At 39.8% G+C, this 27,382-nt stretch overlaps 1 protein-coding gene across 8 annotated transcripts; it reads left to right on the forward strand.

The window, feature by feature from the left end:
* Positions 1–6,268: 6,268 nt before the first annotated feature.
* Positions 6,269–27,358, forward strand: LOC119701632 (arylsulfatase D-like). 8 transcript variants are annotated; one of them, XR_005257127.1, is made up of 13 exons: positions 6,273–6,739; positions 7,784–7,963; positions 10,729–10,798; positions 11,736–11,876; positions 12,633–12,754; positions 13,655–13,777; positions 14,614–15,037; positions 15,900–16,036; positions 18,616–18,750; positions 20,181–20,343; positions 21,135–21,256; positions 22,367–22,551; positions 23,394–23,529. XR_005257127.1 is itself a non-coding variant. In XM_038138628.1 (12 exons), exons 3-12 carry the CDS (start codon positions 10,746–10,748, stop codon positions 27,138–27,140), a joined length of 1,464 nt encoding a protein of 487 aa, XP_037994556.1. In that variant the 5' UTR covers positions 6,270–6,739; positions 7,784–7,963; positions 10,729–10,745; the 3' UTR covers positions 27,141–27,358. The 8 variants fall into 8 exon arrangements, 7 of the variants coding, with proteins under 7 accessions (XP_037994565.1, XP_037994556.1, XP_037994548.1 ...); XM_038138628.1 differs by lacking the exons at positions 22,367–22,551; positions 23,394–23,529 and adding an exon at positions 27,097–27,358 and having other exon boundaries at positions 6,270–6,739; XM_038138620.1 differs by lacking the exon at positions 22,367–22,551 and having other exon boundaries at positions 7,784–8,074; positions 23,394–27,358.
* Positions 27,359–27,382: the final 24 nt, after the last annotated feature.

Raw genomic sequence — 27,382 nt, forward strand, 5'->3', positions numbered from 1 at the left:
TGGACATGCAAGTTGGTATCAGTGATGTCTACACTTTGTAGACATATATAATCTCAAACAAGATTGCCTGTGCTGTTAAATAGCATTGCAGGGGCAAACCAAAATATCAGTAATCAATGGCAGTACCTGGAAACGTAAAAATCAGGATTATAATTTTAAAGACTCACACAGCATCTGTCAGTACCATGAAACTGAAGGGACACAATGTTGCCTCATAATTTCCACTACGTGTCATAACATCACAGGTATTTTACAAATAAGCATTTTTGTCCTATCTAAAAGAAGGAATTAAAGTTATTACTGTAAATTACTAGTAATATATAAAGAACAAGCTCTTACATGTCCTGCTTTTCAGGATTTCACTTCAGTTTGCATTGTTTTGTCACTGGGGCTTCACTGTTTTGTTCTTGCACACTTTAGCATCCTTCACTGTTCGTTGATAGTTTTTGTTATAAAGGAATTTACTAATCTCAGCAGAAGACTGGGATACTTGCAAAATTCAAACATGAGCCAGTTACAGACTTGACTTTCTACTATTAGGCAGTTCCTTTATTTCTTACTAGTCACTGCTACAAATAATGAATTATTTTTAACACAAATTTGCAAGCATTTTTTAAAATAGATGTTCAATCTATATAAAATAAGTTTAGAAATCAAGAAAAACTGATAATAACCAGGAAATTATACATAAGTAGATTTATTTCACCCTTTTTCATTCTTTTTCTGGAGGCCAAACTAAAGATGCTGGTAACAAAAAGTGCTTTAAAAGCATCACATCACCTTACTGTGCTTCTGATTATGGCAGATGGTCAGAGACACAAGATGGAGGAGCCTCTCTAGCACGACAGAGCAAACATCCACAGATGTGAGAGTTGGAAATGGTGTGATCAGATCTGCCCTGGAGTAAAAGGGCCAAACCCAAGTCCTTACCTTTTTCACCAAATCTTTGCAGAGTGGATCCATCTCTTCAGTCTTGGTTTGTAATCCAGGAATTTTCTGCTGCCTCCTGAATTGTACCATTTATGCATAGTTTTTCCAAGTCCTTCAAAAAATTTAAAAAAAAAAAATCTTCATATTTCTGAAGTTTTCCTTTAATATGTTCTCCCTAATGCAGGCAAGCATCCTACTCTCAACAGTGGAGCTTCAACCTCATTCCTTGCACTGTCTTTTTTTTTGCCCTTTTTCCCAGCTACCAATTACTTTTTTGGGCAGAAGATTTTGGTGAAAATATTGCAGTAACTGCTGCTATATGCTGATACTATTTAAGACCCTAATGCTCCCCTTGATTTCTGCACACCACACCCACCGATAATGCTGTGAATACCATTGTAACTATCAAGGGTAAACTAGTAGTAAACTAACTAGTAAATTCTGCTTTCTCCTTCTTGCCATAGTGTTTTTTATTAATATTTATTTTGGCCTTTGAGCAAGAACATGTCTACACCAAGAATCTCTCTCCTGTTTTCTGCCTTTCTTTGAATAAAGCCCTTATTCAGTGTATTACAGCATAACACCTTTCTGCCCTCTTCTTAAACCAGTATAAGCACACACAGCCAGGGAAAAGAGGGGTCCACAATACCCCCATGGGACTGAGAAGATACATGGCAAGCCAGACTGTGCAACCACATGTGTATTAGTGCTGACACAGGAGAGAGCTCACAAAGAGAGGAACCAAAATAACATCAGAAGGAATTAGCCAGGCTGCCAGGAATGGCGTGCGCACACCAACGTGACAATACAGTGATGGATTTTCTTTGATCCCAAGGGAGCTGGTTGGCTCATTCTGCATTACACTGGGCTCTTCCAATTCCATCCACAGGGTGGTTCTCCACACGGTGTGCTGTGGCGACAGTCTCACTGCCTGAGATTTAAGAGCTTTCCCTCGGTTGCTGCTCAAGCGCTCCTGTTTGCCTCGGCATTTACAGCAGCTGGATGTCCAGCACCTGCTTTAGAGCAATTCTTCCTTACTCAACACGTGTTACCAGGGGAAGGCAGGGAAGCCTTCCCCTGCAGCAGGCAGGATGGAGTAAATGCCTTTGCCCACTTTTTAAAATGAGACTGACATCTGCCAATTATTCTGATACAATGATATTGTGGTTTTGATAGCCCCTCCTTGGAAGCAAAGATCAGAAAGCCTGAGGTGAAGAGGGAAGTGACAACAAAGCTCCTGCAGTGAGTGAGCATGGAGTAAGTAAAAGATTGGGAAGTTGTTTGAATTTTGGGGTGTTTGGGTTCTTTTTTTTTTTCCTCTTTTTGGTTGGGTTGTCTTCTTCTGTTAAAAAAAAAAACAAAAAACCCTCCCCCAAACAACCTCACCCTTGCCCATGTTTTTAGAGATGATTTCTTTTTTTCCCGTCTTTCAACAGAGCTGAGCCATCTTTGGCAAAAGAGGAACTTGCCGTCAATTGCCGCCAAGATTTGGGTCCTGGGGACTCGGGGTAGGAGTGGCCATCAAAGCTTCCCGAGGCAGATTCCATTCCACTTCCCATGGGACAGTGCTGGGAAGTTGAGCCGGAACAGCGAACTCTGCCCTGCAGAGCTGTGCTCTTTTTGGAGAGCCTCTGGCCTCCAGCCTCTTAGTGCCATTCTCCTCTGCCAAGCTCTCAGCCTCCATCTGCTGGTGGAGATCATCCAGCAGGTCGTGAATAGTAAAAAATATGTGTGATCAGGGTTGCAGCAGTGTGTGATAGGGAGAATCAGCAGAGTACAATAATTAGCAAGCTGTGCTTTCCTTCCCTTTTAAGTGTTTCAAACCAAACTCCAGGTTTTGGAGGTTATTATTATTATTATTGTTGTTGTTGTTGTTGTTGTTATTTCATAAGGATAGACAAAAAGCATGATTTACCTCGGGTTTGCTTCCCAGTGTTCTTCACTCTTCCTCTAGCAGCCATGCCCCTAGGTGCTGCTCTTTTAATCTCATTCCTCCTCCCTCTTTCTTTCTCTGATTTTCCAGTTGTGCATTGCTCCTGTCCTGGCTGGAAGGAAAGTTCCGTGTTCCTGGGTGAGTAGTTTGAAGCCAAAAGGCACAATTAGATAATTTAGACCAGGGACTGCTAATCATAATGTGAAAATGCTCAAGGTAATTTACAGCCTTGGGCCAGACCATCCCTTACTGCTGTTGCTCTGAAGGCAGGGTGCTGCCATAATAAACTAAAAAATTTGGATAACTTGCCACAAGAGTATTACTTACTGAAAATGCACAAAGCTAAGTGATAATATAACCATGATACCAGAGAGCAAGGATTGATATTTTCCAGGCCACTAAAAAATGTATCCTACCAAGTCAACACTATTGAAGCAGGTTCCCTGACAGTGCAGAATGGAAAGGTGGGGAAAAAAAAGAGAGGCTATTGATGATCTCCTGCTTTTGGCATCCTTGCAAGGGCATCCCTTGTATTTTGGTTGATGAGCAGCACCTGTTTCTGGCTCACCAGCTGCAAGCACGGAGAAACTGGCTGTGCTCACACCAGCTGAGAGTTTTTAATTTCTTCACTCTGTCTTTCCTCACTTGTTACCTCTCCTCTTCTGAACATCTGTACACCTAGAAGCTATGGAAGAAAAGGGGTCAACAGGGTGGAACAGTATGTGGCATATGGTATGCTGAGTGTTCTTCCTTCAGAGCCATAATGTAATATGAAATTAACATTTGTAATTACATTTTAATATACTGTTTACTGAGATGAAGCTGTTCTGTAGCATGCTTGTGTACGAGGTGGAAAGCAAACATCTCTTTTCAGCCAACAGATAAGCAGAGAGAGACTTTTTTGCATCACTAGTAAATATTTCTATATATGTAATAATTGTAATTCACTTTTTAAATATTTAAATAAGTGTTAAAGAATTTGGAGTTTTGCTCTGGTTTTGCAGTAGTGTGCAAATTATTTCTTCCACCATGTGAAGTAAGACAAAGGAAACAAGAAGGCAAATTCTTTTGCTGTGTGTAAATACAGTCTTTCAGCTTAATTAACAAGGATTTATTCCTAATTTTTCTGCTGGAGTTGGATCTCTCTTAGCATTTTTAAGAATGAGAAGTTCCTTTCAGTCTAGTGGGTTCCCAGTGAGTGGTGGCATTGCCAGGCTTTTGGAGATGATGGTGAAACACGGGATATGCCTGGCTTCAATAAATATTTTGCGAAAGAGGAGATATTTTTAAAGTGGCGGTTTGTATTCTTTTATTCTCTGTAAGTTTATCTCTTTTTATTTTTCTTAAATTCAACACATCAAGAATGATTAATTCTAATCAAGGAATACATTCAGCAAGTGAAATAGGGGATGAGGGAGCTACTCAATGCTAAGCTACTGTTGGGGAAGAAGGGACTATTTTTTCTAGCAGTTTCAGGTTTAAAGCTTGCTTTCAGTAAAGAAAAGCTGAAAAAAAAGCCCAAACCTGAGCCTGGACAAGAAAGGCTGCTGCTGGCTAGAGAAAGTTGTTACCAATCCATGTTGAGTTAGGTCCACCTGCTTCAGCCCTGTAATAAACTAAACAAAACTTTTTTGGCTAAATCTCTTTAAGTGACTGTTGAGGGAGCTGTGGACTTGGTGGCATTACTGGCAAGCAGAATGAATTTTATTGGAAGTTGATTCATTTATGGTTGAGAAGTTTGGAGAAAGAAATGGTAGAGCAGTCATATGTAGTAACAGCTGCTGAAAAGAATAAGGATAAGGTTTTGGCAAAGATATGCAGATAATCAAAATTGTTTAGAGCCAGTGTGTCCACACAAAATTTGCTAGCCAGTTTCTGCTCTTTGGGCCTCTGTGGGATTTGGTTTCATTTTGCAGAAATGTTTAGACTGGATTATTAGAGTCCACTGATCTCTTATGTGGAGATACCAGATTTAATAACTGATGCTCTGCACTTCTGGTTGTACCTTAAAATACTTTCTTGGACTGTCTGTTTCAATGTTTTTTCCAATATCCTGTCTAAACCTCCACTGGCACAACTTGAAGTCATTTCCCCTTGTTCTGTCACTTGTTATTTGGGAAAAGAGACTGACTACCCCTCCACTTCAACCTCCTTTCAGGGAGCTGTAGAAAGCAATAAGGTCTCCCTTGTAGAAAGTTAGAAGGATTGATTGAATTTTTCTTTTACCTCTGACATCACACAGGTGACTGTGCCCAATCTGATGCTTTCTATAAGTTTAATTTATTTTCAGGATTGCATTGCTGCATTGCAAAGCCACTGCTGCCATTCTCTTCACGCTGGCAAGTTTCTGGCTCCTTCCTGAATGTGTTTGTTTGTACTTGGACAAATTAAAATTGTGTTGTTTGAATTGCTGACCTGGATTTTTTTTTTTTCCTTTGTTACTAAGGCTCTGTGAGCTCAGTTATGGTGTAAGGCCATATTGAGTCTTGAAACAGAAGTTACATAATAGTTGCCTGTCTTTTTCGGATGTTTTGCACTTATCTGATTCATTAAGCAGATGTTGTACAGTCCCTCAGTAGCACTAGCTGCCAATTTTTTTTTTTCTTTGAATGTTTTCATGTTTTTAAGCAGTGAGATCTGTTTCTTAAGTGGAAGTCTCTGGCTATGCCTCTGACATAATTTCCAGAAATATCATTCTAGGGAATTTTGAAAATTCCCTAGAATTTACACGTGTATGTATCATATGTATGTTTTATACGCTTTCTTTCCCTGTTGCTTTCAAAGTTTACTGGTGTTTAGTAACCAAACATACTCACAGTCTTCCTCCATGGATTGCTGAAAAATAACCAGTTGGAGCTCTAAGCATGGTTATTTTACAGTGCACAATACTGCTACATAACAACTCAGCATATGGACTTGGAACAGTAAGCAGTATGTTACCTGAGGTGAAATTTGTCTTTGACCCTATCTTAATCCACAAGCAGGATCACCACAGGGCTCAGCAAACATACAGCATTTAATACCATGAGAAAATAAAGTGCTGGGATGGGGCAGAAGACATAGGTAAAAGCAGATTTCATAATTTGCACCTTTTTTTTTTTTCTTTTAAATATGAGACAGGCAGGGGTGAAGAGTATTCCTCTTGTCCCCATCTTGGAAAGAAGACTGCCTTAGTGGCTCAAAGGGGCTTTCAGGGACTGCTTATTTCCAAGATCCTTTTAAAAGACCTTCCCTCTGCACCTCTACCTGAATATATTAGTGCTCTGAAAGGATTCATTGTGCCACTATAATTCCCTGTTACTCTTAAGAGATACAAGACTGGCAAATGGAATTTTTTCCCCCAATGTCTGAGATAGAAGTGATCTTATGAAATTTTGTGTGTGTCATTTCAGTATTTATGTTCACTACTCTATGTTCCCTCAGAAAGCTTGTCAAAGGGAGAAGGAGCTAAATAAATCCCAGTGTTTGATTTTAGTACTCAGACACATGTAAAAAGCCAGAAACGAAACAGCAATGTAAAAGACACAGTGACTCAAAAAAAAAAATTTTTTTTTGCTGGCAGACAATTTGTTGCCTGTTTACAGCAGGGAGTAAACAGCAGCGTTCTGTGCTCAGGTGCATTAAAAAAGTGGTTAGATGAAGAGGAAATACTGCTTGGCTCAAGCTGCAGAGATAAAAATCATCTCCCTTCTCCTTTGGTGTTACTTATTTACTTTACTTTTTTTTGTTAGAAAAAGTGTTTAAAATTTACTTCTGTGGAAGACAATAAGTAATCATAGCTGTTAACTCTCTGTTAGGTCAGTAACCTAGTGGTGAGAAACAGAATGTGCGGTCTTTGTTTCCGATGGAGTTTTGCTAGCAGGGAAAAATGTGAAGGTGAGGGATTTTATTTTTTTTTTTTGGGGGGGGGGGAGGGGTGGGGTGGCAGGGGCAGTGCTGTTTGTTTCAGTTTGCATTTTTAAGTCATGCCAGCAGCAGTACGGGCCCATTTTCAGTAGTGAACACATGGTGAGAAATATGTAAATAGTCAAAGAAAAGTTTAGTCATAATTTGGATGAAAGCCAGTGAAAGCTAACACTTGTATTATTGGCAGTTTTCAAAGATCTGCCATTCCCAAAGCATGATGTAATTTTTGAGAAATATAATTTTTTCAAGTCTGCACCAGAAGCATCACAAGCTGTTAAACAGTCACAAAAAATAAGTATTACATTCAAATAGATGTGAATAACAGTAGCCCAATGTCGCAACATAAAAATAACTGTGCATAGTCATAAGTGCAAGGAGGTAAAATAATAAAAAACTGTCTCCATCCCTGGTTATCCCTGCCACTAGATTTTATGAATCTGATAGTTTTAGCTGCTGCATCTTTCCATGTCACCGACTCCTACTGTCTTCTCTAGAACAGTCTTAAATTCAGCAATTACTGCATTCAAGTAGTGCAGAGAACAAAAATGTCAGCAAATAAATAAACCTACTCCAAGTAATTGCTCAAGACCTTCTGACTTGTAAAATGTATTACAGCAGAGCTAAGATCTGAAAGAAGGGGATGGATAGTAAACACTAGAAATAAACACATCTTCAGCACAGGTATGCCTACCTTTCTAGAAAATGCAATGAAAACAGAAAAACAATGTGACAGAAGGAGGACAAGGTAGTCCTTTTATCTCATCTGGAACCCTGGAAAACCTCTGTGGGAGAAATAAAACTATTGTAGCATATTTTGTTATTATATCATCTCTTCTGAAGCACTGAAATAGAGCAGTGACAGACTTTATACAAATTTTCTCAGTATTAACCAGATAGGAAATCTAGAAGAGGCAGTAACCTTGCTGTGCTAGCATTAGAACAACAAGGACTTTGTACTTTGCCTGGAATTCATGTCAAACCTGCATAGCTGTTCCCATTTGATGGCTGTTCCAGTTCACGGGCTGCTGCTGGCAGGGATCCCAGTGTGTCCATGCTGGAGAGAGGGGGAAGGGAGAGCGAGAGAACAGGAGCCAGTTCCTGCCTGCTTTCACCCCCACACCTTTTAGAGAATCAGGACTGCTCAGCACATCCAGGAGCAAGAGGGATTTCGGAACAAGAATAACTGAGAAGAGGGTTTGTTTTCCACGTTGTTAAAAGGGGATGGCCGTTTTTATTAGTCCTGATGATCATTGTGGTTTACTGGCTTACAGAGGGAATTACTGCCTGATGAATTCTTGGATTTCTGTAAGAGATTGCTGATTTTTAGCGGCTGCTGTTAGATTTATACATCATGTTGGGTTTTCTCATTTAATAGCTAAGGAAACTGGACAGGCCCCAGGGCCCAGTAGTGGGGTCATCACGTCCTAGTGCTGTCAGTGAGAGCTCTGCTTTCCGAAGGAATCAAACCCTAACAGAGAAATGTGAATATGCATATTTAAATTGTGGTGTTTTTTTAGTAAGTGCGGTCATTCTTGTAGTCCTTCAGTTAGAGAAGTGCTCCTAAAATGGCTTACAGTAAATCAGATAGTGCCACATCCAATGGTATTTAGATCTTTTTAATACCACCAGTACTCAGTTCAAGTTTATGGCTTTTCTGAGGGGCTCTACATAAGTTTCTGTCTAAACACTGGTGTGCCTGCTGTGACCAGCTGGCTGTGATGCAAGAACCTGTGGGGAGAAAGTGGAAGACAGCAGAGCTGTTTTAGGATCTTGGAAAGCTGAGCTACACCCTGGGAAGTCAAGGGGTTTCTTAGATGTGCAGATCTGTCTGGTTCTTTTGTTCCACTACAGCTCACAGGGACTGATCCTCAGCTACTTGGTGTAGACTGAAGATTTTCACTCTGATAGTTTTGGCTTAATCCTGTACCACAAGCTCTATAAATGTAATGCTGCCTAACAGTGGCTAGGAAGGCAGAGCTCTGCCTGTTAATGCACCATGAAGATATTGCCATTATAGGTGATGACCAGAGCCATCAGTCATCCTTTGTTGTCACAGATTAATGGCTTCAGGCACTTGCCTCATCATTGCCCCAGCTCACTGGGGCCTCGGGGGAGCTGCATGCAGGCTGTGGCAGTGAAGCACCACTACACTGCCATCTCAAAAAGATTTGAGATCCTAGTAACAAGTCCTTTTCTTCATATTAATGCAGCCTGCTTTTTTGATAGTGGGGTCCTGGCATCTGCATTCACAGTAAGGTCTTGCTTTTGAACAGCTACTGCATTGAGTCAGAGAGGCTTTGCTGCCTTCCCATTAATCTCTGACCCATGCACTGGGCAGGGAGGATGAGCTTTCAGTACTGCCTTTTGGGATCCTGCCAACAGCAAAGGGAAACATCAACCCTGTAGAAAATTCCATACCTAACAGTGATCAAGTTTGTTGGGTTTTTTGTTGCTTTGTTGTTGTTCTTGGGGGTTTTGTTGTTTCGCTTGAGGGACTTATTTTTGTTTTGCTGGGGGATTTGTTTATTTGTTTTGCTGGTTGTGGGTTTTGTGGGTTTTTTCAGGTTTTTTATTTCCCTTATTGTCTCAGCTGCAGCCAAACAAGAATCTAGATGTTGCTTGGAAAAATCATCAAGGGACCCCAAGTTCTGACTCTTTTAATACTGTTTTCCTGATCAGAATGACAATATCTGCATTTTTTGTCATATGGCTCATCCTCTGAAATGCATAAGGCAGGATTTACTCTGCTCTGGGCAGTTTAGTACTCCTCAGACATTCCAGATGAACTCTTATGTACTAAAAATCAGAAAAAAAGCTCTCAGAAAATGCTGTAATTTTAATTTTTGGAGAAAAAAACCTCAAGTCTTTCATTAGTCAAAACAAAACTTTTCAGCTCCCTGTGTTTAGAAGTGACTCTGTGTTTACAAATGTGTCTTGAGTTGTTATAGAAAGTAAATGTTCCTATTACTTTCAGTCTGTTCCTTGGTACAACCAACAACATCTTTGTTCTTGTGCTGTTTTGACATAGCAAGAAGTGTGAAAAAGTAGGGATATTGCATGGGTGGGATTTTCCAATTTTTCTCTCTCTTCTCAGTGATGGAATGAATGGCATCTCTAGTTTAGCTCAGTGTACACCACAAAGCTGAGCATGTACCAGTCTCTACAGGAGCCAGTTTACCCTGTACTTCTGCAGGACTATTTGCACAATTCCAGTGCAACATTATCTGTAGATCACTTAGGTCATTCACAAGGAAAAGAAGTACTTTCCCAAGCCATTCTTTTTTTTCCAAAGTGACTCCGTTTCAGCAAGCAGAAAAAATTTACTTCTACTCATAAAATTTGCTTCGCCAGAAAAAAAAATAAATTTAATAAACAAAAAGATTATTTCTATATTTTTTAAGTTCAGAATTGGCAGGTAGAAAAGCTGGCTTGTTAAATTTACAAATGGCATTAAGGTTTGGAGTCCTTTAAGTAAATAATCATAAAGGTATTTATGTTTCTAGTAACTTCTAGTTTCTAGAAGTTTTTAGTAACAATTTAGATAGAAACCCCTTCTTGAATGTACTAGATGGCATCTAAACCAAAGAACAACACAACCCCTCTCCTAAGAATGACAGTGACAATGTTAGTTTCCAGGATGGCTTTTATTAGATATATTTTTGTAGTTTTCCTTAAAGTTCATCTGAGTTCATCAAGTAAAAAGTAAGATAATAGTTTTACCTCATTTGTAAAATAGTGAAAACATTCTTATCAGTGAACACCAACAGTTCTGTGTATATATTGGGTAATAGGCACCTCTAGCACTTTTTAAAAAGCCATTAACATTTTGCCTTCTTTCCAAATTCTCACAAGTCCCCCTGGAGTTAGCAGCAGTTATAAACAGACCAGACTTTGCAAAACTGCATTCAAAACCACCAGAACTTCTGGATTCATATTTCTTTCTTTTCCTTTTTCATCAGAATTTATATGACTGACTATGTACCTGTTTCATAAAAAGGAAAATGATGAAGTTTACCAGGGAAAACAAGGGTAAGAAAGACATTCACTGAGGCCCTTTCCTGGATTTTAGGTGTTGTGCTTAAGAAAACATGAGCAGATAATCTCACATTTTCCCTGCTACCACCACCCCAATGAGGATCTGATAGCAGCTAATACAGGTTTGGCTCTATTGGTATTTCAAAACCTATTAGCCTACTTTTTATAAGACATGGAGGTTTAGCAGTACATAGTGTATGGTATAGTACACTCACTGTACATGGATCATATTGTAGCATCTACTAATGAACTAATGTAGTATCCACTAAAGAACTAGCAGTCAGGAAATACACGTGTTCAAGCACTAGTATTTTACTTCAGGTGAGCACCTGTAAGCTCCCAATTGCAAACACTTCGAGCAACTAAAATGTGCAGAGGCATTCTTAGGGTCTCCCAGGAAGATAATCAAATTTAAGCCTGTTGCAGTACCTTGATTTTGCAGGCGGTCCCACGGCTTAAGGAGCACTTTCCTGACACTGTGTGTAGCAGAGGGTGCAGTAAATGCCGCAATCAAACCATTGCCATAATGACCAATCACCTTCGTGCTCCTGTCCCAAGCATTCCAGGAGCCTTAACAGGAGCATCCCACAGCTCCATACAGGAGTGCCTTGGGACACTTGTAATTATCCAAACACTCATTCTGCTGGGAACATCTGCAGAGATCAGTGCAAATGTCAATAAAGAAGTTCAGACACAAAATTCCTGTGTGAAATAATAATAGTAATACTAATAATAACCCCAGAAAATGATACTAATATTATAAAACTCAAGGACTCCTGTGCATATTCAGGAGCTCCATCTGCTGGCACTCTTTGGTTGCTGTTTGCACCTATACTGAGTCCCCATAAAACTTTAAGAATAGTAGTTTAAAGTCTATTGTAAAACTTACAATTGTTTTTTTGTAATGTTACATCTTTACTTTTGCTTTTAGGAGATACTTAAACATTTGGATAATTTTATGCCTGTTTTCAAGAACCTGTATATCAAGTCCTTCCAAACCTAACTTTGTATTGATACTGGCTGATGACCTTGGTATTGGGGATGTGGGTTGCTATGGCAATGATACAATAAGGTATGAAATAAATTCTCCCTTCCTGGGAAACTTCATTAAAAATCCTATTGATGATACTTAGCATTAAAATTCATTATTAATTTATTCATTTATCTAGCTACACTTATTTTCAAACTATGTTCAAAATGCATGTTCAACAGTAATTCCTACTGGAGTCAGAATTATACAGGCATGCTTGAGAAACTTTCTGGGACTTAGAACTTTGCAAGTGTGTCTGTGCACTGTACTTGTCAGGCATGAGTATAATACATAAATTCCCATAATTCCAGGGTTGAAATATGAAGGAATGAGATTAGAATTTATTATCAGTTAACAACTCTAGTAGAATTATTATGAAATGACAGGTCAGTCTATGTGATATATGTATCCCTAGTGCAGTTATCAATCTGTATATAGATTGATTGAGAGAATGATGTTCTAGTCTATTATTTTCTTGGATGTTGTGAACAGACTCTTGTTCCCTATGCTGCATGGGATTTTGGTGTGGGACATACCTGAGATACCTTGTTTCTTCCCCCCCCCCATGCTTCTTTTTCTAATTAATAATAAAAGCACATATACCCATGGAAACCTCATTTCTAAGGAGGCAAGGTATCTCAAAAACACATATAAAACATACAACCTTTTTAGCTGAGTTCTAGGTAAACAGATTTTTTTTCAATTTCATGGTGATATGCTCAACAAAATTAGGACGAGCGGTATGCCATGAATTTCTGTGTAATACGTTTTCAGCAGAGATGGGACTTTTCTCTTTAGGACCCCTAACATTGATGGCCTGGCAAAGGATGGAGTGAGACTTACTCAGCACATCGCTGCAGCAGCTGTCTGTACTCCAAGCAGAGCCGCTTTCCTGACTGGCAGATACCCTATCAGATCAGGTTGGGCCTCTCTCCAATGGTTTGCTGCAGCTAGTCTAGTCACTATTGATATAAAAAACCCTTAAATAAACAATGTTAAAGAACAGTTAATCTTGGGATATGGAGTCTCAGTAAAATAGGCAAAAGTTAGAGATGACTAATGATTGATTTCTATGGGAAAATCCTCATATAAAACACATTATGCATGGCTAAATGACAACACAGAAATGGACAAAAATCCAAACACTGCATAGCACCCAGAGGGAGAAAAAGAAAGAAGAAAATTTTGTGATGTTGTATGTTCAGTGGCACTAGGATTATATTAAATGTAATATTTTTAATATCCTGCAAACATTTTCCCAGTGAAATGTTTCAAGCTTTAAAATAGTTCTCAGTGATTGCATTTTAAAACAGATTTACTTCAGCCATGTAAATTTATGACAGAAGACTTCAGTCACTGCATATAGCAGTAATAATCAGTGTAGCTTCTGATGTGATTCTGACTCACTGAAGGAGAAATGTAATCATAAACTGTATATTTCAGAAGTGTGTTCCCCTAACCCTGTAAGCCTTTTGTTTGGATAAATTCTCATTCGCCTTTTTTTTGGTTAACATCATATTTTGACAGAACTTTGATTGTAAGAAATTGCCTAATGTCCGGATGCAGGTGACTTCCCGCCATTTGTAGAGACCCCAGCATACCCGCAGCATCTGCCTCATTGGACTAGCATGTGATGACATGGAACTTGGAAAACACATAACTTTGGAGGTCAAGCAGAATATCCTAGGGCATAGGAAATGGCTTATAAAAAGGCACTAGGCTTAGGCAACTGAGTCCCATTCATTAGAAAGCACAGTCTGAGAAGACTGGAAATCTGAAGTCTGGCTTGTTTTTTTCTAAAGACTATTATTCCTCTCTAGGCATGGCATCCAGCACTCAACGGCAGGTTCTCTTCTGGAATGGTGGTTCGGGGGGGCTCCCACCAAATGAAACTACTTTTGCTAGAATACTCTACCAGCAAGGTTATTCTACAGCACTTGTAGGTATGAAACAAAGTTGTTGCCTTTTCATTTTTTGTTATTCTAATTAGGTTACTTCTGTAAATACATTTTTTTGTCAAAATTTCCAGGATCAGTTAAACTAGATTTTCTTGTATGCATAGCTTTCAGAATCAGCAGGGATTTTAAAACACTGTCCACAAGTCCAATGTGAGTACAGCATATCTGGTAAAACCAAAATGAGCTGTATGAAATACTTAAATACACACTGCAAATTGAAGTAAATTCAAAGGAAAGAATCTTGTTTTCCCAGTACAGATTGCTCTAGGATGAACCAGCAGAGGTATTTACTGATGTATTAGAGCAGAAAAATGTCATCTGCCAGTTGGCACCGACACACCACAGTGGTCTTAATTATATCAATTTCAGCCCAGTGGGCTTAATGATTTTGACTTTAGCAAGGTTTTAAAAACTGTCTCTCACAGCATCCTCATAGGCAAACTCTGGAAGTGTGGACTGCATGAGTGGACAGGGAAGTGGGTTGAGAGCCAGCTGAACAGCTGATCCCAGAGGGCTGTAGTCAGAGAGGCACAGGGAAAAGTTGTCACCAGTGGTGACAAGCCCAGTATTGTTTAACTTATTCATTAATAATTAAGATAATTACGGGACTGAAGTATCTCTCTTATGAGGAAAGGCTGAGGGAGATGAGCCTGTTCAGCCTTGAGAAAGGATGGCTGAGAGGGGACCTCATCAATGTCTGTCACTGCACTACTTCTCCCTGAGTTTGTTCCCATTCCATACCATCTCCTCCCTTGGCTTTACCTTAACACAGGCAGACACACCCTAATATTGGATTTAAGATCTTTGCTTTTTATTTCCAGGAAAGTGGCATATGGGTGTGAACTGCAAAACCCGCCGTGATCACTGCCACCATCCTTTAAATCATGGTTTTGATTATTTTTATGGTATGCCTTTTACCCTTCTCAATGAGTGTCAAGGCACAGATGACCCTGAATTGGCCAAGTCTTTGCAGGATACATATTGGTTTTACACTCAGATGATCATCTTTGCAGTATTTACTCTTGTGATTGGAAAACTTGCCAATTTATTCCCACTAAAATGGAAAATAATCATCTGTCTGGCCATCTGTGGTCTCCTATATTTCATCTCCTGGTTCTCCAGCTATGGTTTCACCAAGTACTGGAACTGCATCCTGATGAGAAACCATGATATCACTGAACAACCAATGAACCTACAAAAAACTACTTCTAATATGCTGAAGGAGGCAATAACATTCATTGAAAGGTAATCAGCAGAGGTGAGGAGCAGGCTGGGGGGGAACAAGCAATTCAAAGGTGTCCTGGCCAAATACTGAGCCTTCTGCCAGTAGGAGCAGAAAAATGATCTTAGAGTGATGTATGGACTGTCATACAAAGTGTCATATGAAGTTAATGTTTTATAAACAGGAGAGTGATAGTGAGTTTAGTTTTGTGGTTTTGGTTTGTTGTTTTTTTTTTTTTTCCCCCAAGGCGCCCTTCATTTATTATCAGTAACCTCAATTGGAATTGAAAAAACTGCTAAGTCTTTAAAAGTATTTGTGTCTTAAATCTGGGCATATCCACATTTCTGCCAGGATTTGTGTGTTTGTTTTTTAAAGAAAATATGAGGTAATATAAATTCCTTCTCTAAAACTTTGAGCATAGGTAATCTCAGGTTCTTAGGATGTCTTACCTGGCTTGATATTGAAGCAATACAGTTTCACTGTGGGTGATATCTGCCTCTTCCATGAGGACACCTCGAGTGCTCAGTGATGCACATCCATGTTTAAGTTTAGGCAAGTAAGTCCTGTTCTCCTTGCTTCTAGGAATGTGTCAGTGTTTTGGCTATGACCTCTTCTAGTTGTTTATTTAATGTTTTGAATGTCTAATTTGGAACTGTAGAAAGAAAGGACCCATTACTGTTTTGGTCTTAACATAGAAAAAACATCTTTGAGGGGTATGTTTTAATCCTTTCTGCCTCCCAAAACCTCAAAGTCAAAAAGATGTCAAAATAAAAATTGTTGAGATCTCAACAATATAAATTGAGAGAGTAACTGCAATACCACTGTTATATTTTGGGTTGAGTGACAGTTTGAAGAGAAATGACTATTGTTTTTTTTTTATTTCAGAAACAAGCATAGACCATTTCTTCTCTTTGTTTCCCTTTTACATGTTCATACCCCTCTCATTACCACAGAGAAGTTTCAGGGAAGAAGCAGGCATGGCCTGTATGGAGATAATGTAGAGGAGATGGACTGGATGGTGGGTAAGTGCTGGTCTTGAAGAAAATTCTTCATTGACTTGAATGTGGAGAAATTAAAGGGGTCATCACCAAACTCCCTTTTGGTATATGTAAAAATCAGTGAACTCACCTTGGTTACCTAGTCAATTTCAGAGATTGCCATACCACAACCACACAATACATCTTTTTTTTTTATTTTCTTAAGATGAAAGCTTAAACTTTCCTTGTAAGGATTTGTTCATTATCTTTTTTTTTTAATTACATGCTTCTATGCTGAAGTGTTAAATGCAGTCAAATGTGTCTCTGATCATGTTGTTAAACAAAATGTATGATATTTCTCCAGCTCTGGTCTTAGAAGATGTGAATAGTCACTGCTGAATAGTACATAACATGATGATATGATTTTGTGTACTTATTGATTTTTATTAAAAAAAAAAAGCAGAACCCTCTCCTAGCCAAAATTTAGAAAGATATGGAGTTTCATTTAATAAATTGTGTGAAGTCAGTGTGACTTACTTAGCTAGTAGTCTAGGCTCTCGAGTACCAAATCAGGTTAAATTTCTAATTGATTAATTTGGTTTAAAAACCTAACCTTTACTTAGTTTTCTCTTTTCAATGAGAGAGAGAGATAGATGCTGTTTCTATTCTGTCAAAACTGAAGGCTCTATTAACAAAGTAATTGCCTCCTGTCAAGGCCACAATTCAATCCCTGAATCTTTCCCCCCCCAATAACCATGTCTACAACTTTATAATTTGAGAGGAACCTTATTGCTTTTAATGGACAGGCTGAAAACTCCTGCAAGATCCAGTTGAACCAGAGGAGTCAGCCATGCTCCTCTTTCCTCTTTTGGCACCAGCCACCTTCAAACATAGGCTCTGTAAGCAGAGATGGATAGCAGAAGTCAAGATATAAAGAGCATGTAGTTGAAACAGGATAGCAGCTTATGAGGACAAAACTTTCCAGAGTTGGATAGCTCTTAATTTGGGGTCTAATTCAGAACCAATATGCCTAGACTCAATCTAAACATTTTTTGTGTTTGGTAAGGTCAATAAATAGCTTCACCAAGGACAGACAGGAAAGGAAAGGAGACTGAGCAAAAGTAGTGATCACTGGCTTGTGCTTTTTTCTTGTGCAGTTCAGCTTTTGCTGCTGCTTCTGTAGGTATGGAAGCTGTTCTTGGCAAGTATACTTGATGCAGAAGATGATAAAGACAATTAATTGAACATAAATCCCATTCTATATAAACATTTGATGGGATCAGTACCGAAAACATTCCTTATGAAGTTAGGTTTGAATTACAGTCTATGAAGTTTTTATTGCTGACATCAGGAAATTATTTTGGTTGATAGTATGCAGCCCGGTCTCAGAGTCCTTGTTCAGTTCCTGGTGGGACACAGTGGTTTTCTATGGTTAGTAATCAGAGCAGCAGTGTTATTTAAGCTTTTCAAGATGTTTGAGGCTACACAGTAAAGACAATTCTTGATGCAGAATCTAAAGAACAAAGCTGACAGAGTATTTTGAGTAGCTTGAATAAAAGTACGAGTCATTTATTTTCCAATTGTTTTGGGATTTTTTTTCATATTTTTATAGACACCAGAAACAAATGTTTAAACACTCATCATCTTCCTCTTGGGCTCTTATTGTTTCATAGAATCATAGAATATGCTGAGTTGGAAGGGACCAAACAGGATCATCAAAGTCCAACTCCTGCCCTTGTGCAGGACACCCCAGGAATGACAGCGTGTGCCTGAGAGTATTGTCCAAATGTTCCTTGAACTCTGTCAGGCTGGTGCTGTGGCCATTTTGCCGCAGAGCTTATTCCAGTGCCCAGCCACTCTCTGAGTGGAAAACTTTTTCCTGATATCTTACCTAAACCTCCACAAACACAGCTTCATGTTATTTCCTCAGGTTCTGTCACTACTCCTGAGAGCAAAGAGATCAGTGTCTGCCCCTATGTTACCCCTTCATAAGGATGTTGAAATCTGCAAAGAGGTCTTCCCTCAGTCTCCTCTTCTCCAGGCTGAACAGACCAAGTGACCTCACCCATTCCTTATAAGGCTTCCCTTCAAGGTCCTCCATCACTCTCATAGCCCTCCTTTGGATGCTCTCTAATGGCTTTATACCTTTCTTATATTGTGGCACCCAAAACTGCCCCCTGCACTCGAGGTGAGGCTTCCCCAGCTCAGAGCAGAGCAGGACAATCCCCTCCCTTACCTGGCTGGCCATGCTGTGCCTGATGCCCCCCAGGACACCCCAGGATGGCCCTCCTGGCTGCCAGGACACTGCTGGCTCATGTTCAACTTGCCATTGACCAGGACCCCCAGGTTCCTTTCTGCAGTGTTGCTTTCCAGCATCTCCTTCCCTGGTGAACACATAACAAGGATTGCCTTCTCTCAGGTGCAGAATCCTGCACTTTTCCTTGTTAAAATTCACATGGCTGGTGATTGCCCATCTCTCCTATTTGTCAAGGTCTCTTTGCATTGAATCTGGCAGTTCATAACAAAAGTCATTCAGGCAAATGGAAAGACTCAGTCTTCACTGAATGTGGAGTCAAGACCTAAAAAATCTGACTGCATCTGCTGATGTTTTGATTTGTTTATAGGCAGGCTTCTGGATGTTATTGACAAAGAGGACTTGAAGAATACCACATTCATTTATTTTGCATCTGATAATGGAGGATTCTTAGAGGCTCGCAGAGGAAATTCTCAGTTGGGTGGATGGAATGGGATATATAAAGGTAAAATTTTAGTAGTTTGTACATGCATAAGACTTCCTCTTTAAAAATAGTGATATAAAAATATGTCCAAAAAGGTTACATTTAACTATATGATGAGATTATAATCTTGGATTGTAGGGCTGAAACAAAGTCAGGGCATCTACTATTCATAGGGCTGGGACTGAGTAGAGGGGTAGGACCACTTCCCTCAGTCTGCTGGCAATGTTCTTCCTAATGCACACCAGGATACCCTTGCTCTTCTTGGCCCCAAGGACACACTGCTGGCTCAGGGAGCGCTTGCTCTTCACCAGGACACCCAGATCCTTCTCTGCAGAGCTGCTTTCCAGCAGGTCAGCCCCAGCCTGTAATGGGGCATAGGGTTATTTTTCCCAAGATACAGGACCTTGCGTTTACCTGTGTTGAATTTCAAAAGGTTCCTCTCTACTGATTATCTGTGTCAACACTAGCAGATATCATGATGCCTATTTTTCTTACTATAGTTCTCCAGATTCTCACCCATCCTATATAAGTTTCTTCTAGACTCTCTATGACTGGCTTGCAACACAGTGACAAAAGCTTTATGGAAATGAAGATCTATGGTATCTCTTGTATATGCTTCCACCAGATTACTAAGCCTTGAAAAGCCACTGCGACATCTTGGGCAGCTTGGCACTTACTTTATAATGAAGACTGAAAGCTGCATCCATCACAAGTTTTCCTACAAAAGAAGAGTCACATGCACGTTGACCTTGCTCAGCATCACAATGCACATTGTCTAGTACCAAGTTACTTGATGAGCCACACAAGCAATGTTTGATACAGCTGGGATCCACTCGCACACAGTCCTAAATGTAAAATTAGCCTTTAATTCTTGATATGAAAATTCCATGCCAGTAACAGATGCAAGAGGCTCACTTGAATAGCTTAGAATCTGATCTAAGGAATTCACTTCCACTAGCTGAACATAGGTATATTAGTAACAAGAGAGTCCAGACAGGAAAGAGAAATATGATTGGGGAGTTCAGGATGAGAGGACAATGATGAAATCATGCCTGCTTAGAGAGAAGGCATAAGGGGATGCAATATCAATTTAGATATCAATAATAGAATGACATTACTATTTAAGCCCACATACAGCAGAACAGGGGATATCCCAGTAGGACAAACTGGCAAAATTTAAAAATACAGTTTAATTAATAAATATCTGTAAAACTCACTCTTGCTATTGAGAACTGCATATTAAAAACAAGCAGATAAATAAGACACACATACAAATAATGAGAAGAGCCACTGCTGAATGACAGTCTCCTATTTTCCAGGATTTATTATGTTTTCATTAAAGGTGCATGAAATACCCTAAAAGTTTTAAAACATTTTTCTATACATGCACAATAAACATCTGGTATCTTCTATCCTTTTTCTTTTTGATACTTCTCCCCATTCTACTACAGGTGGAAAAGGAATGGGAGGCTGGGAAGGAGGAATCCGTGTTCCAGGTATAGTTAGATGGCCAGGAGTGTTGCCTGCGGGGACAGTTATCGATGAACCTACAAGCCTTATGGACATTTATCCCACAGTAATTCAACTGGCTGGAGGGGCAGTGCCTCAGGACAGGTATAGAGGTGGTTTTGTAAATCATATTGCTTCTCTTTCTTTATTCAGACAGAAGCTGAATCCTAACAGCCACATGTTAAATTCTCTTTGTTTCTAAACCAGGCAATTCTCTAGTTTTTTTTCTGCACAGCTTTCCCCATCTTGTCTGCTTATGCGAAAAAGGCAAAGGAAAAAACCCGTATGTTTTACCAAGGGTCATTTAGATAACTCAGTTCTCCTATCACTGAAAAGAAACTTTGTTGATTTGGGACACTAGGATGACTGAAAAAAACAGATATCTCTAAAGGACATGTGAAAGGGCGGGTGGCTAAGCCACTTCAGCAAAAAGCATAGAAGTACTGGTAGATTGTAACTAAAGCCAGTGACAACCTAGATTGTAACTGAGTTGCTAGGCAGTTCAGTAAGTGGCTTCTTTTTTAAAAATTATTTTTACAAAGCCTGGTGCTCACAGAGCTGTCAGCGCTTTCTATTTCAGGTGGCAAAATTAAAACCTGTGAACCATGCCTTCACTATTGTTATCACTTCCAGGAAAATTACAGTAATGGTGTCTGATCTCCCCAGGCAGGATGTATGAACTAGCTGTAAATGCAAAAACTTCTAGTAACTGCTAATTACTGGTCTCCACACATTCATCCAATTAAAAATCTCAGGGCTCATTAGCTGAACAGTACCTTGGTTTAGTAATGACACTTGAAATCTTAATGCTGCATAGAGAGAGTGAGTACTGCTCATGCTTCAGCTGCAGACTTAAAATTCTGAAGCTGTCTGGTGACTCTGGTCCTCTCCATCAGGGTCGTGGATGGGCACACCTTGCTGCCCCTGCTGCAGGGGACAGAGCAGCACTCCAGGCATGAGTTCCTGTTCCACTACTGCGGGGTGTTCCTGCATGCAGTGCGCTGGCACCAGAAGGACAGTGAGTATAAGCATCCCCCTCCTGCAGGCCAGAAAGGATGTAATGCCCTCTAGCTTCCAATAGAATATAATGTAAAAATGTACATATACATGTATATATACATATATATATGTATGGAATACGTTCATTGTTTTAAACTCTCAGTTCTTCTGCAAGGCCTCATTGTTCATGGTCCTGCCTCACCTGAGATGACGGGGTTTGCTTCCTGGGAAGTAAAGCTTCAAGACTCTCTCACTATTCTTAGAGATCTCCCTTTGTTTCTCTGTATTGCACACCATTTTTTGTGAACACAGAATGTTTCTGGGCAGAGAAAGCTGTGTCTGACTGCCCCAATTCATGGATAATATTCCTGCTGGAAGAGTTATGCCACACTTCCTTAGTGAGAGGCTAAATTCATACTGCAGGTCCCAGGGAGTGCTTGTTCAACTCCTTGTAAGAAATATCTATACTGCCTGACCAACAGACATAAGAAGCAAATCCCATCCCTGGGCACCTTGATATCACAGAGGATGCTTGCATTTCTGTCTCAAAACAAACATTCTTTTGGTAACAAGACAGGGATAAACTTGAGGATGCAATGGACATCCAGCCAGCAACAAAGCAAATACTCAAACAGACCTAATAAGAATCTGTCTGCCCTCATAAGCTGTCAGAAAGTTGAAAGATTTCATCTGTATTTCCAGATCCATGATCATCTGAGCTGGAAAGGGCCCATAAGGATCATTAACTCCAACTCTTAAGGTCATTAAAGAAATGACCCACCTGGGGACTGAACCCACAACCTTAGAAATATCACCACCACACTCTAACCCTTTTTCTTTCAGAAAACATTTTTTATCCTTTCACAATTTCAGAAATGGAGATATCTAAAATTTATCTTCATTTTCTTACATCTAAACATTTCAGAACCATTCAGCATCCCTCCATAAAAGTGAAAAAGCAGGATCTGGAAACTTTGTGGTGAAAATAAATAAATACAGAACCAGCCAGCTAGCCAGCAACTGGATATTTTAATTGAAGATATTACCTAAACCTTAATATGTCTTATTTGTTCCCCTTCACCTTTTAAGAAGTGTTAAAATTCTATTTATTCACAAAATATTATTCTAGGGTAGTGACAAGAGAGAGCCTGAAGAATAAAGCTGCAGGCTCCAGACATAAAGAACAGCTCTGGACACAAGAGAAGAAAGGAAGAAAAATTCAGCTGACTCCATTGAACCAAAAAGAAAATTCCATGTAGTGACAATGCAGTTGTCAGCTCTTTAATGCTTTGAGCACAGAAGCGACTCCAAGTGGTGAATGTCCCCTTTCTTCTTGTCTCCTTTTTCAGACATAGTGTCTAATTGCTGTCTTCTTGCTGGGCACATTCTGGCCTCTGAGTTCAGTGTAGCACTTTCTAAATGTGGGTTAAGGCATAGGAGAATAAGGAGAAGGGAGAGAGAAGTAAAATATCCTGATGTAATGTAATGTAAGTCCTAGTAATGTACTAGAACTACATTCAGCTGCAGTCCTAGTAATTTACCACTTTTTCACCACAAGTTAAAAACTTGTGCTTATTCCATGGTCAGTACAAGAGCTTGATGAATTACAAGCTGTAACGCTGCAAGCTATTTGCCTTCTTCATGATAACTTAAAAACTAGACTCCAGGTTTTAAAGGCCTGCACTTACCACCCTTTTTGGAAGTCTGCTGGAACATGAGCAGAGAAATAAGCTGTGGTCAGTTTCTGCCTAAATGTACTTCTTCACTCAGATGTACAGAGCCAGAAGGAGAACCACCTATCAATATATACACCCAAAAACTTGGGACTACGGTCTCCTTTTCCCCCCCTACAAGAGGCATGGAAAGTTTTAAAGGGGAACAAGAAAGTGGCAGACTCCATCTGTACTGAAACTATTGGGCTAAACATCCATACACTGCACATGGTACCCAGAGCTAAGGTGTATCCATGAACCACAAAAACCACTTGATCCCTGCCAGCTTCCACAACACCTTTTCCCTATGGTGTGCAACCACCATGACATAAGCTTCCCCTTAGAACAACAAAGAAGATCACTTAAACATGAACCAGCCTTTCAGGGACCACCCCCCAGCTCCTACTGACATTAAGCTGTTCAAATGTGCTTCTCCTGTGACAGGTGGCACCGTATGGAAAGCTCATTATGCTACTCCAGTATTTCAGCCAGAAGCCTCTGGGGCCTGTTTCAGAAGAGGAATTTGTCCGTGTTTCGGGGATGGTGTAACCCATCATGACCCTCCACTGCTGTTCAATCTCTCACAAGATCCGTCTGAGGCAAATCCTCTATCAGCTGACACTGAGCCCTTGTTTGACGCTGTAGTGAGGAGAATAAGAAGAGCTGTGGCAGAGCATTGCAAGACTCTGACTCCAGTCCCACAACAGCTGTCTCCTTACAATAATATATGGAAGCCATGGCTGCAGCCATGCTGTGGGACGTTCCCGTTCTGTGGGTGTCATGAAGAAAATAACAAAGCATAGTCTAATACCAAAGCCAAATTTAAAGAAATTGATGATTTTTCACATTCACATGACTACGGTCATAGAGAGATTAAAGGTTAAATTATACTGGGATAATTAAAAGGGACATTAGTGATTGTTTTTTTCAACCTTTTCTCTTATCCACGGAAATTAAGTAAGGCTGTGGTTTAAAAAAAAAATTAGGGGTCATCTGTATAATCTATCCCTCTCAGGATTAAATACCTAATAAATGAATCAAAATTTATTTTCTTACTGACTTACAATTCAAGCAAATGATGACAGATAAAAAAGCAAATTTTCAATAGCAACTGTCTTTATAGGAAATATGCTTGTTGAGAGAACAGGACTGAGCCCAAGAGGGTATCCCTATTCAGGCCTTTTGTTTTTAATGAAAATTAACCTTTTGTACCAAAACGAAAGGATTATGACAATGAAAAAATAATGAAATATAAAACTGCACATTTAATTTGGAAATATACCAAAATGCATTGGCCTCTTAGAAATAAGCACCTATTAAAATACAGCAATTTTTTGCCTCATCATCTGTACATTGATTTGTCTGTCATGCAAGATTTCCCTGGGAAAACTGAACTAACAAGGATGTTTAAAAATTAGATAGCTTAAGTTAGCATCTCAAGAGGAGTAGCAAAGTACGTAGCTATTCTGAAATTTTAAACCACAACAATTCTGATATGGGTTTTCCATGTAGTTAGGTCGTCTCACTTGTGAGAGCATTGAAAATCATCACCCCGCTGCCTTGACAAGATTGCAAAATTTGGGACCTATCTGTGAGACCACTTCATAAGCCTGCATGCCCTACTTGAGTGACAATGACTCTGATTTTATAGGAATGCCGTTACACCTCCTGAAAACTATTCTTTTTTTAGTGAAAAAACACTATGTTTACAGTAGGAGGTGTTAAAAAAAAATTCACCTCACAGTCTCATCACTTCTGTGTACAGGTCATCTTCCCCAAGCCAAAGTGTCAGCATTCTGTACAGTCATTAGGGAAAAGGAGGGCATTAAAATACCTAATCCTCTCTTGCTGCCCTTAGGTTAAATAAATTCGTCTCTCAAGATATAATCCTAACCATGCTCTTACAGGGATTTTGTGTCAAATCAGATTTTCAAATGGAGGTTCCTGTATTTTTTCCTCCCCCAAAAAAGTAGATTGTGGGCAAGAGACTCAGATTCAAACTTCAAAGTCTCCCTGAACACTGTATATTCAAGTCCTACTATACAGGTAATGGTCACCCAGGCTTTAAATAGTGTCAAGGGATACTATTTAGGAGCTGCAGAGCAGGTACTTCAGGTGACATGTTTCCTTAAAGCTTGCTGTCTCAAGGAGCCACACCCATGCAGCTCTTTTAAGGACCAAAGTTGCCTGTGTGTAATTTTCTGTCTTTTAGAAACAGGAAGAGACAAGAAGAGCCATAGCAAGTCTCTCTCTCAGCTCCTGAGCTGCCCCAGCAGATCCCTTTCACCAGCTTTGGGACAGAAGAGAGTGATGCCTGGATTATGCACCCTGTGCAGTGTTTCAGGGAACCTCCTGACTTACTAGTTAGGGGTGTGGTGAGTCACTGCTGTTTAAACAGCATAGGTTGTGATCATGATGCAGAACCAAAAGCAAGTCTCTAAATAGCTAACCAGGCAGTTCTCCAGGTTATTTGCCATTTCACCTTTTCTCTAAAAGGTCACCAAGAAAGTTATGTGGAAAACATTCCACATAATTCATAGGGCATGCATGAAAATGAACTGATTGGATACCTCAATGTCACACTTAATATAAATATCCAAAAATATGTTTGTTCTCACTTTTTGATAGTGTTTAAATTGACACTTCTCTGTGACTGACAGGGACTGAAACCAGAGCAGCTGCATTTCACTGGATTCATGCAGTGAGAAAAGAGCATAAAAGACCACACGTTTTAAAGCCAGTTTGGCTGATTCAGAGATGGAGGACAAATCCTACTGCTCAGTGAGGAGCAAAGCCAAAAGCTGTCAAGCCAGTCAGTTCAGTAGCATCTACATTGTCAGTTAAGTACTTTGCTGACTTCCTCACTCACCCATTCCAATCATTAGGTTAACTATCAGGAAAAAGTTTTTCACACAGAAGGTGGTTGAGCATTGGAACAGGTTCCCCATGCAAGGGGTCACAGCACAAAGCCTGTCTCAGGCCCGTGGTGTGACTCTTAAGATGTCCTGCACAGGGCCAGGAGGTGGACTCAGTGATCCTGCTGGGTCCTTTCCAACTCAGCATGTTCTATGACTTATACACAAGAACATGCCCAGTCCCACACTAGGCCATGATGAGAGCACTTACTAGGGGGTGGGATGGTGTTTATGCACTCACTCAGCATGCAAGCATAGACCCAAACTTTAGGAAGCCAGACTAGGAAGGCTAGTACATCAGCATGACCCAGAACTCCATCTCTAAACACACTGTGAAAAAATCACCCTGTATAAATGCAAAAATTAAACATTTGTCTAACACCTCATTCCTCTGAAAATTAAATTTGCTGAATTGCTGTATAGAGTCAGATGTTAAGGAGTCACGTAGATATCAATGTTGCCTTTCTGGCATCCAAACAGATAATTTTATCTTGGCTGGCATCTGTGGAAAACCAGAGGCACTTTCAGGCAGGAGGAGGAAAAAATTAGGGCTGGCAGTGTAGCAAACCAGCTTTTGTCAACTGTTAGGAGACCTCAGCCAGGCATAGGGAAAAAAGCTATTCCCACACAGAGAGGGAGGGGGCAGACAATGCACACAGAGGATCTGCAGGCAAGAAGGAGAGCAAAGTAATGGGAAATTGTGGAATTGGATACACACCACTTCAAAAAACAGGGGGGACAGGAGAGAAAACTATTTTCACTCCTAAGTTCCCGTCACTGTCTAAAGCTAAATGTATCTTAAAAGGTACCAATTTTGAAGAGACAGTGGTAAACAAGAAAAGGAGGTTAATTATTTTACGTGTTTCATGCAGATCCTAGCCATGGATTAGTTGCAAATCTTTTTGTTTGTATCTACTTTAACAAAGACATGTAAGCTCTGCAGAAGCTGTTCTTCTGATCTTCTGGCAGATGTATATTCCCTGTAAAGCAGATGAACCCAATATCACACGCAAGTTGTTCTCATGAGCCCTTTCACATATATGCACATAAAATGCACTTACAGGCAAAAACTGTCACAAAACCTTCTTGAATAACGCTGGAAAGAAGAGACTCTTAATTCAGTTCTGCACGTTTCATCATCTATAATGACATTTTTCAAAATATATTAATATAAGAATAAAGCCTAAATGGTATGCTTTCTCCCTTCTTTTCTCATGGTTTTCCCTTTGTAGGAAGGCACAAGGACTATATAAAATGGCCCATTAGGAAAACCTGAGACTACTGGTCAATCTCCAAGCCATACGAGAATGTGCCTACACACGGTTTAATAAAGTCACCATAGAGAGGGAAGTATTACTCTGTAACAAATTAAGTTTGTTTTACTGAAAGAGCTGTGGTTGTACTGTGTAAATGTTTGACATTCATGTTGTATGAAGCTGACTTCCGCTTAACTCGTTTGATCATTATTAAATGACATTTGGAATTGTTGCATTAGATTGACTCAACAGAGTAATTGTC

The sequence above is a fragment of the Motacilla alba genome, chromosome 1 (assembly GCF_015832195.1).
Source record: "Motacilla alba alba isolate MOTALB_02 chromosome 1, Motacilla_alba_V1.0_pri, whole genome shotgun sequence".
Lineage (NCBI taxonomy): Eukaryota > Metazoa > Chordata > Aves > Passeriformes > Motacillidae > Motacilla > Motacilla alba.

Bases quoted from the DNA above. Each gene is read 5' to 3' on its own strand.
- LOC119701632 (XM_038138620.1), top strand. From the start codon at position 10,746: ATGTACCTGTTTCATAAAAAGGAAAATGATGAAGTTTACCAGGGAAAA. The intron at 16,037-18,615 runs GTAAGTGCTGGT...ATTTGTTTATAG, and splicing joins GGAGATGGACTGGATGGTGG to GCAGGCTTCTGGATGTTATT. The intron at 20,344-21,134 runs GTATAGAGGTGG...CCTCTCCATCAG, and splicing joins GGGGCAGTGCCTCAGGACAG to GGTCGTGGATGGGCACACCT.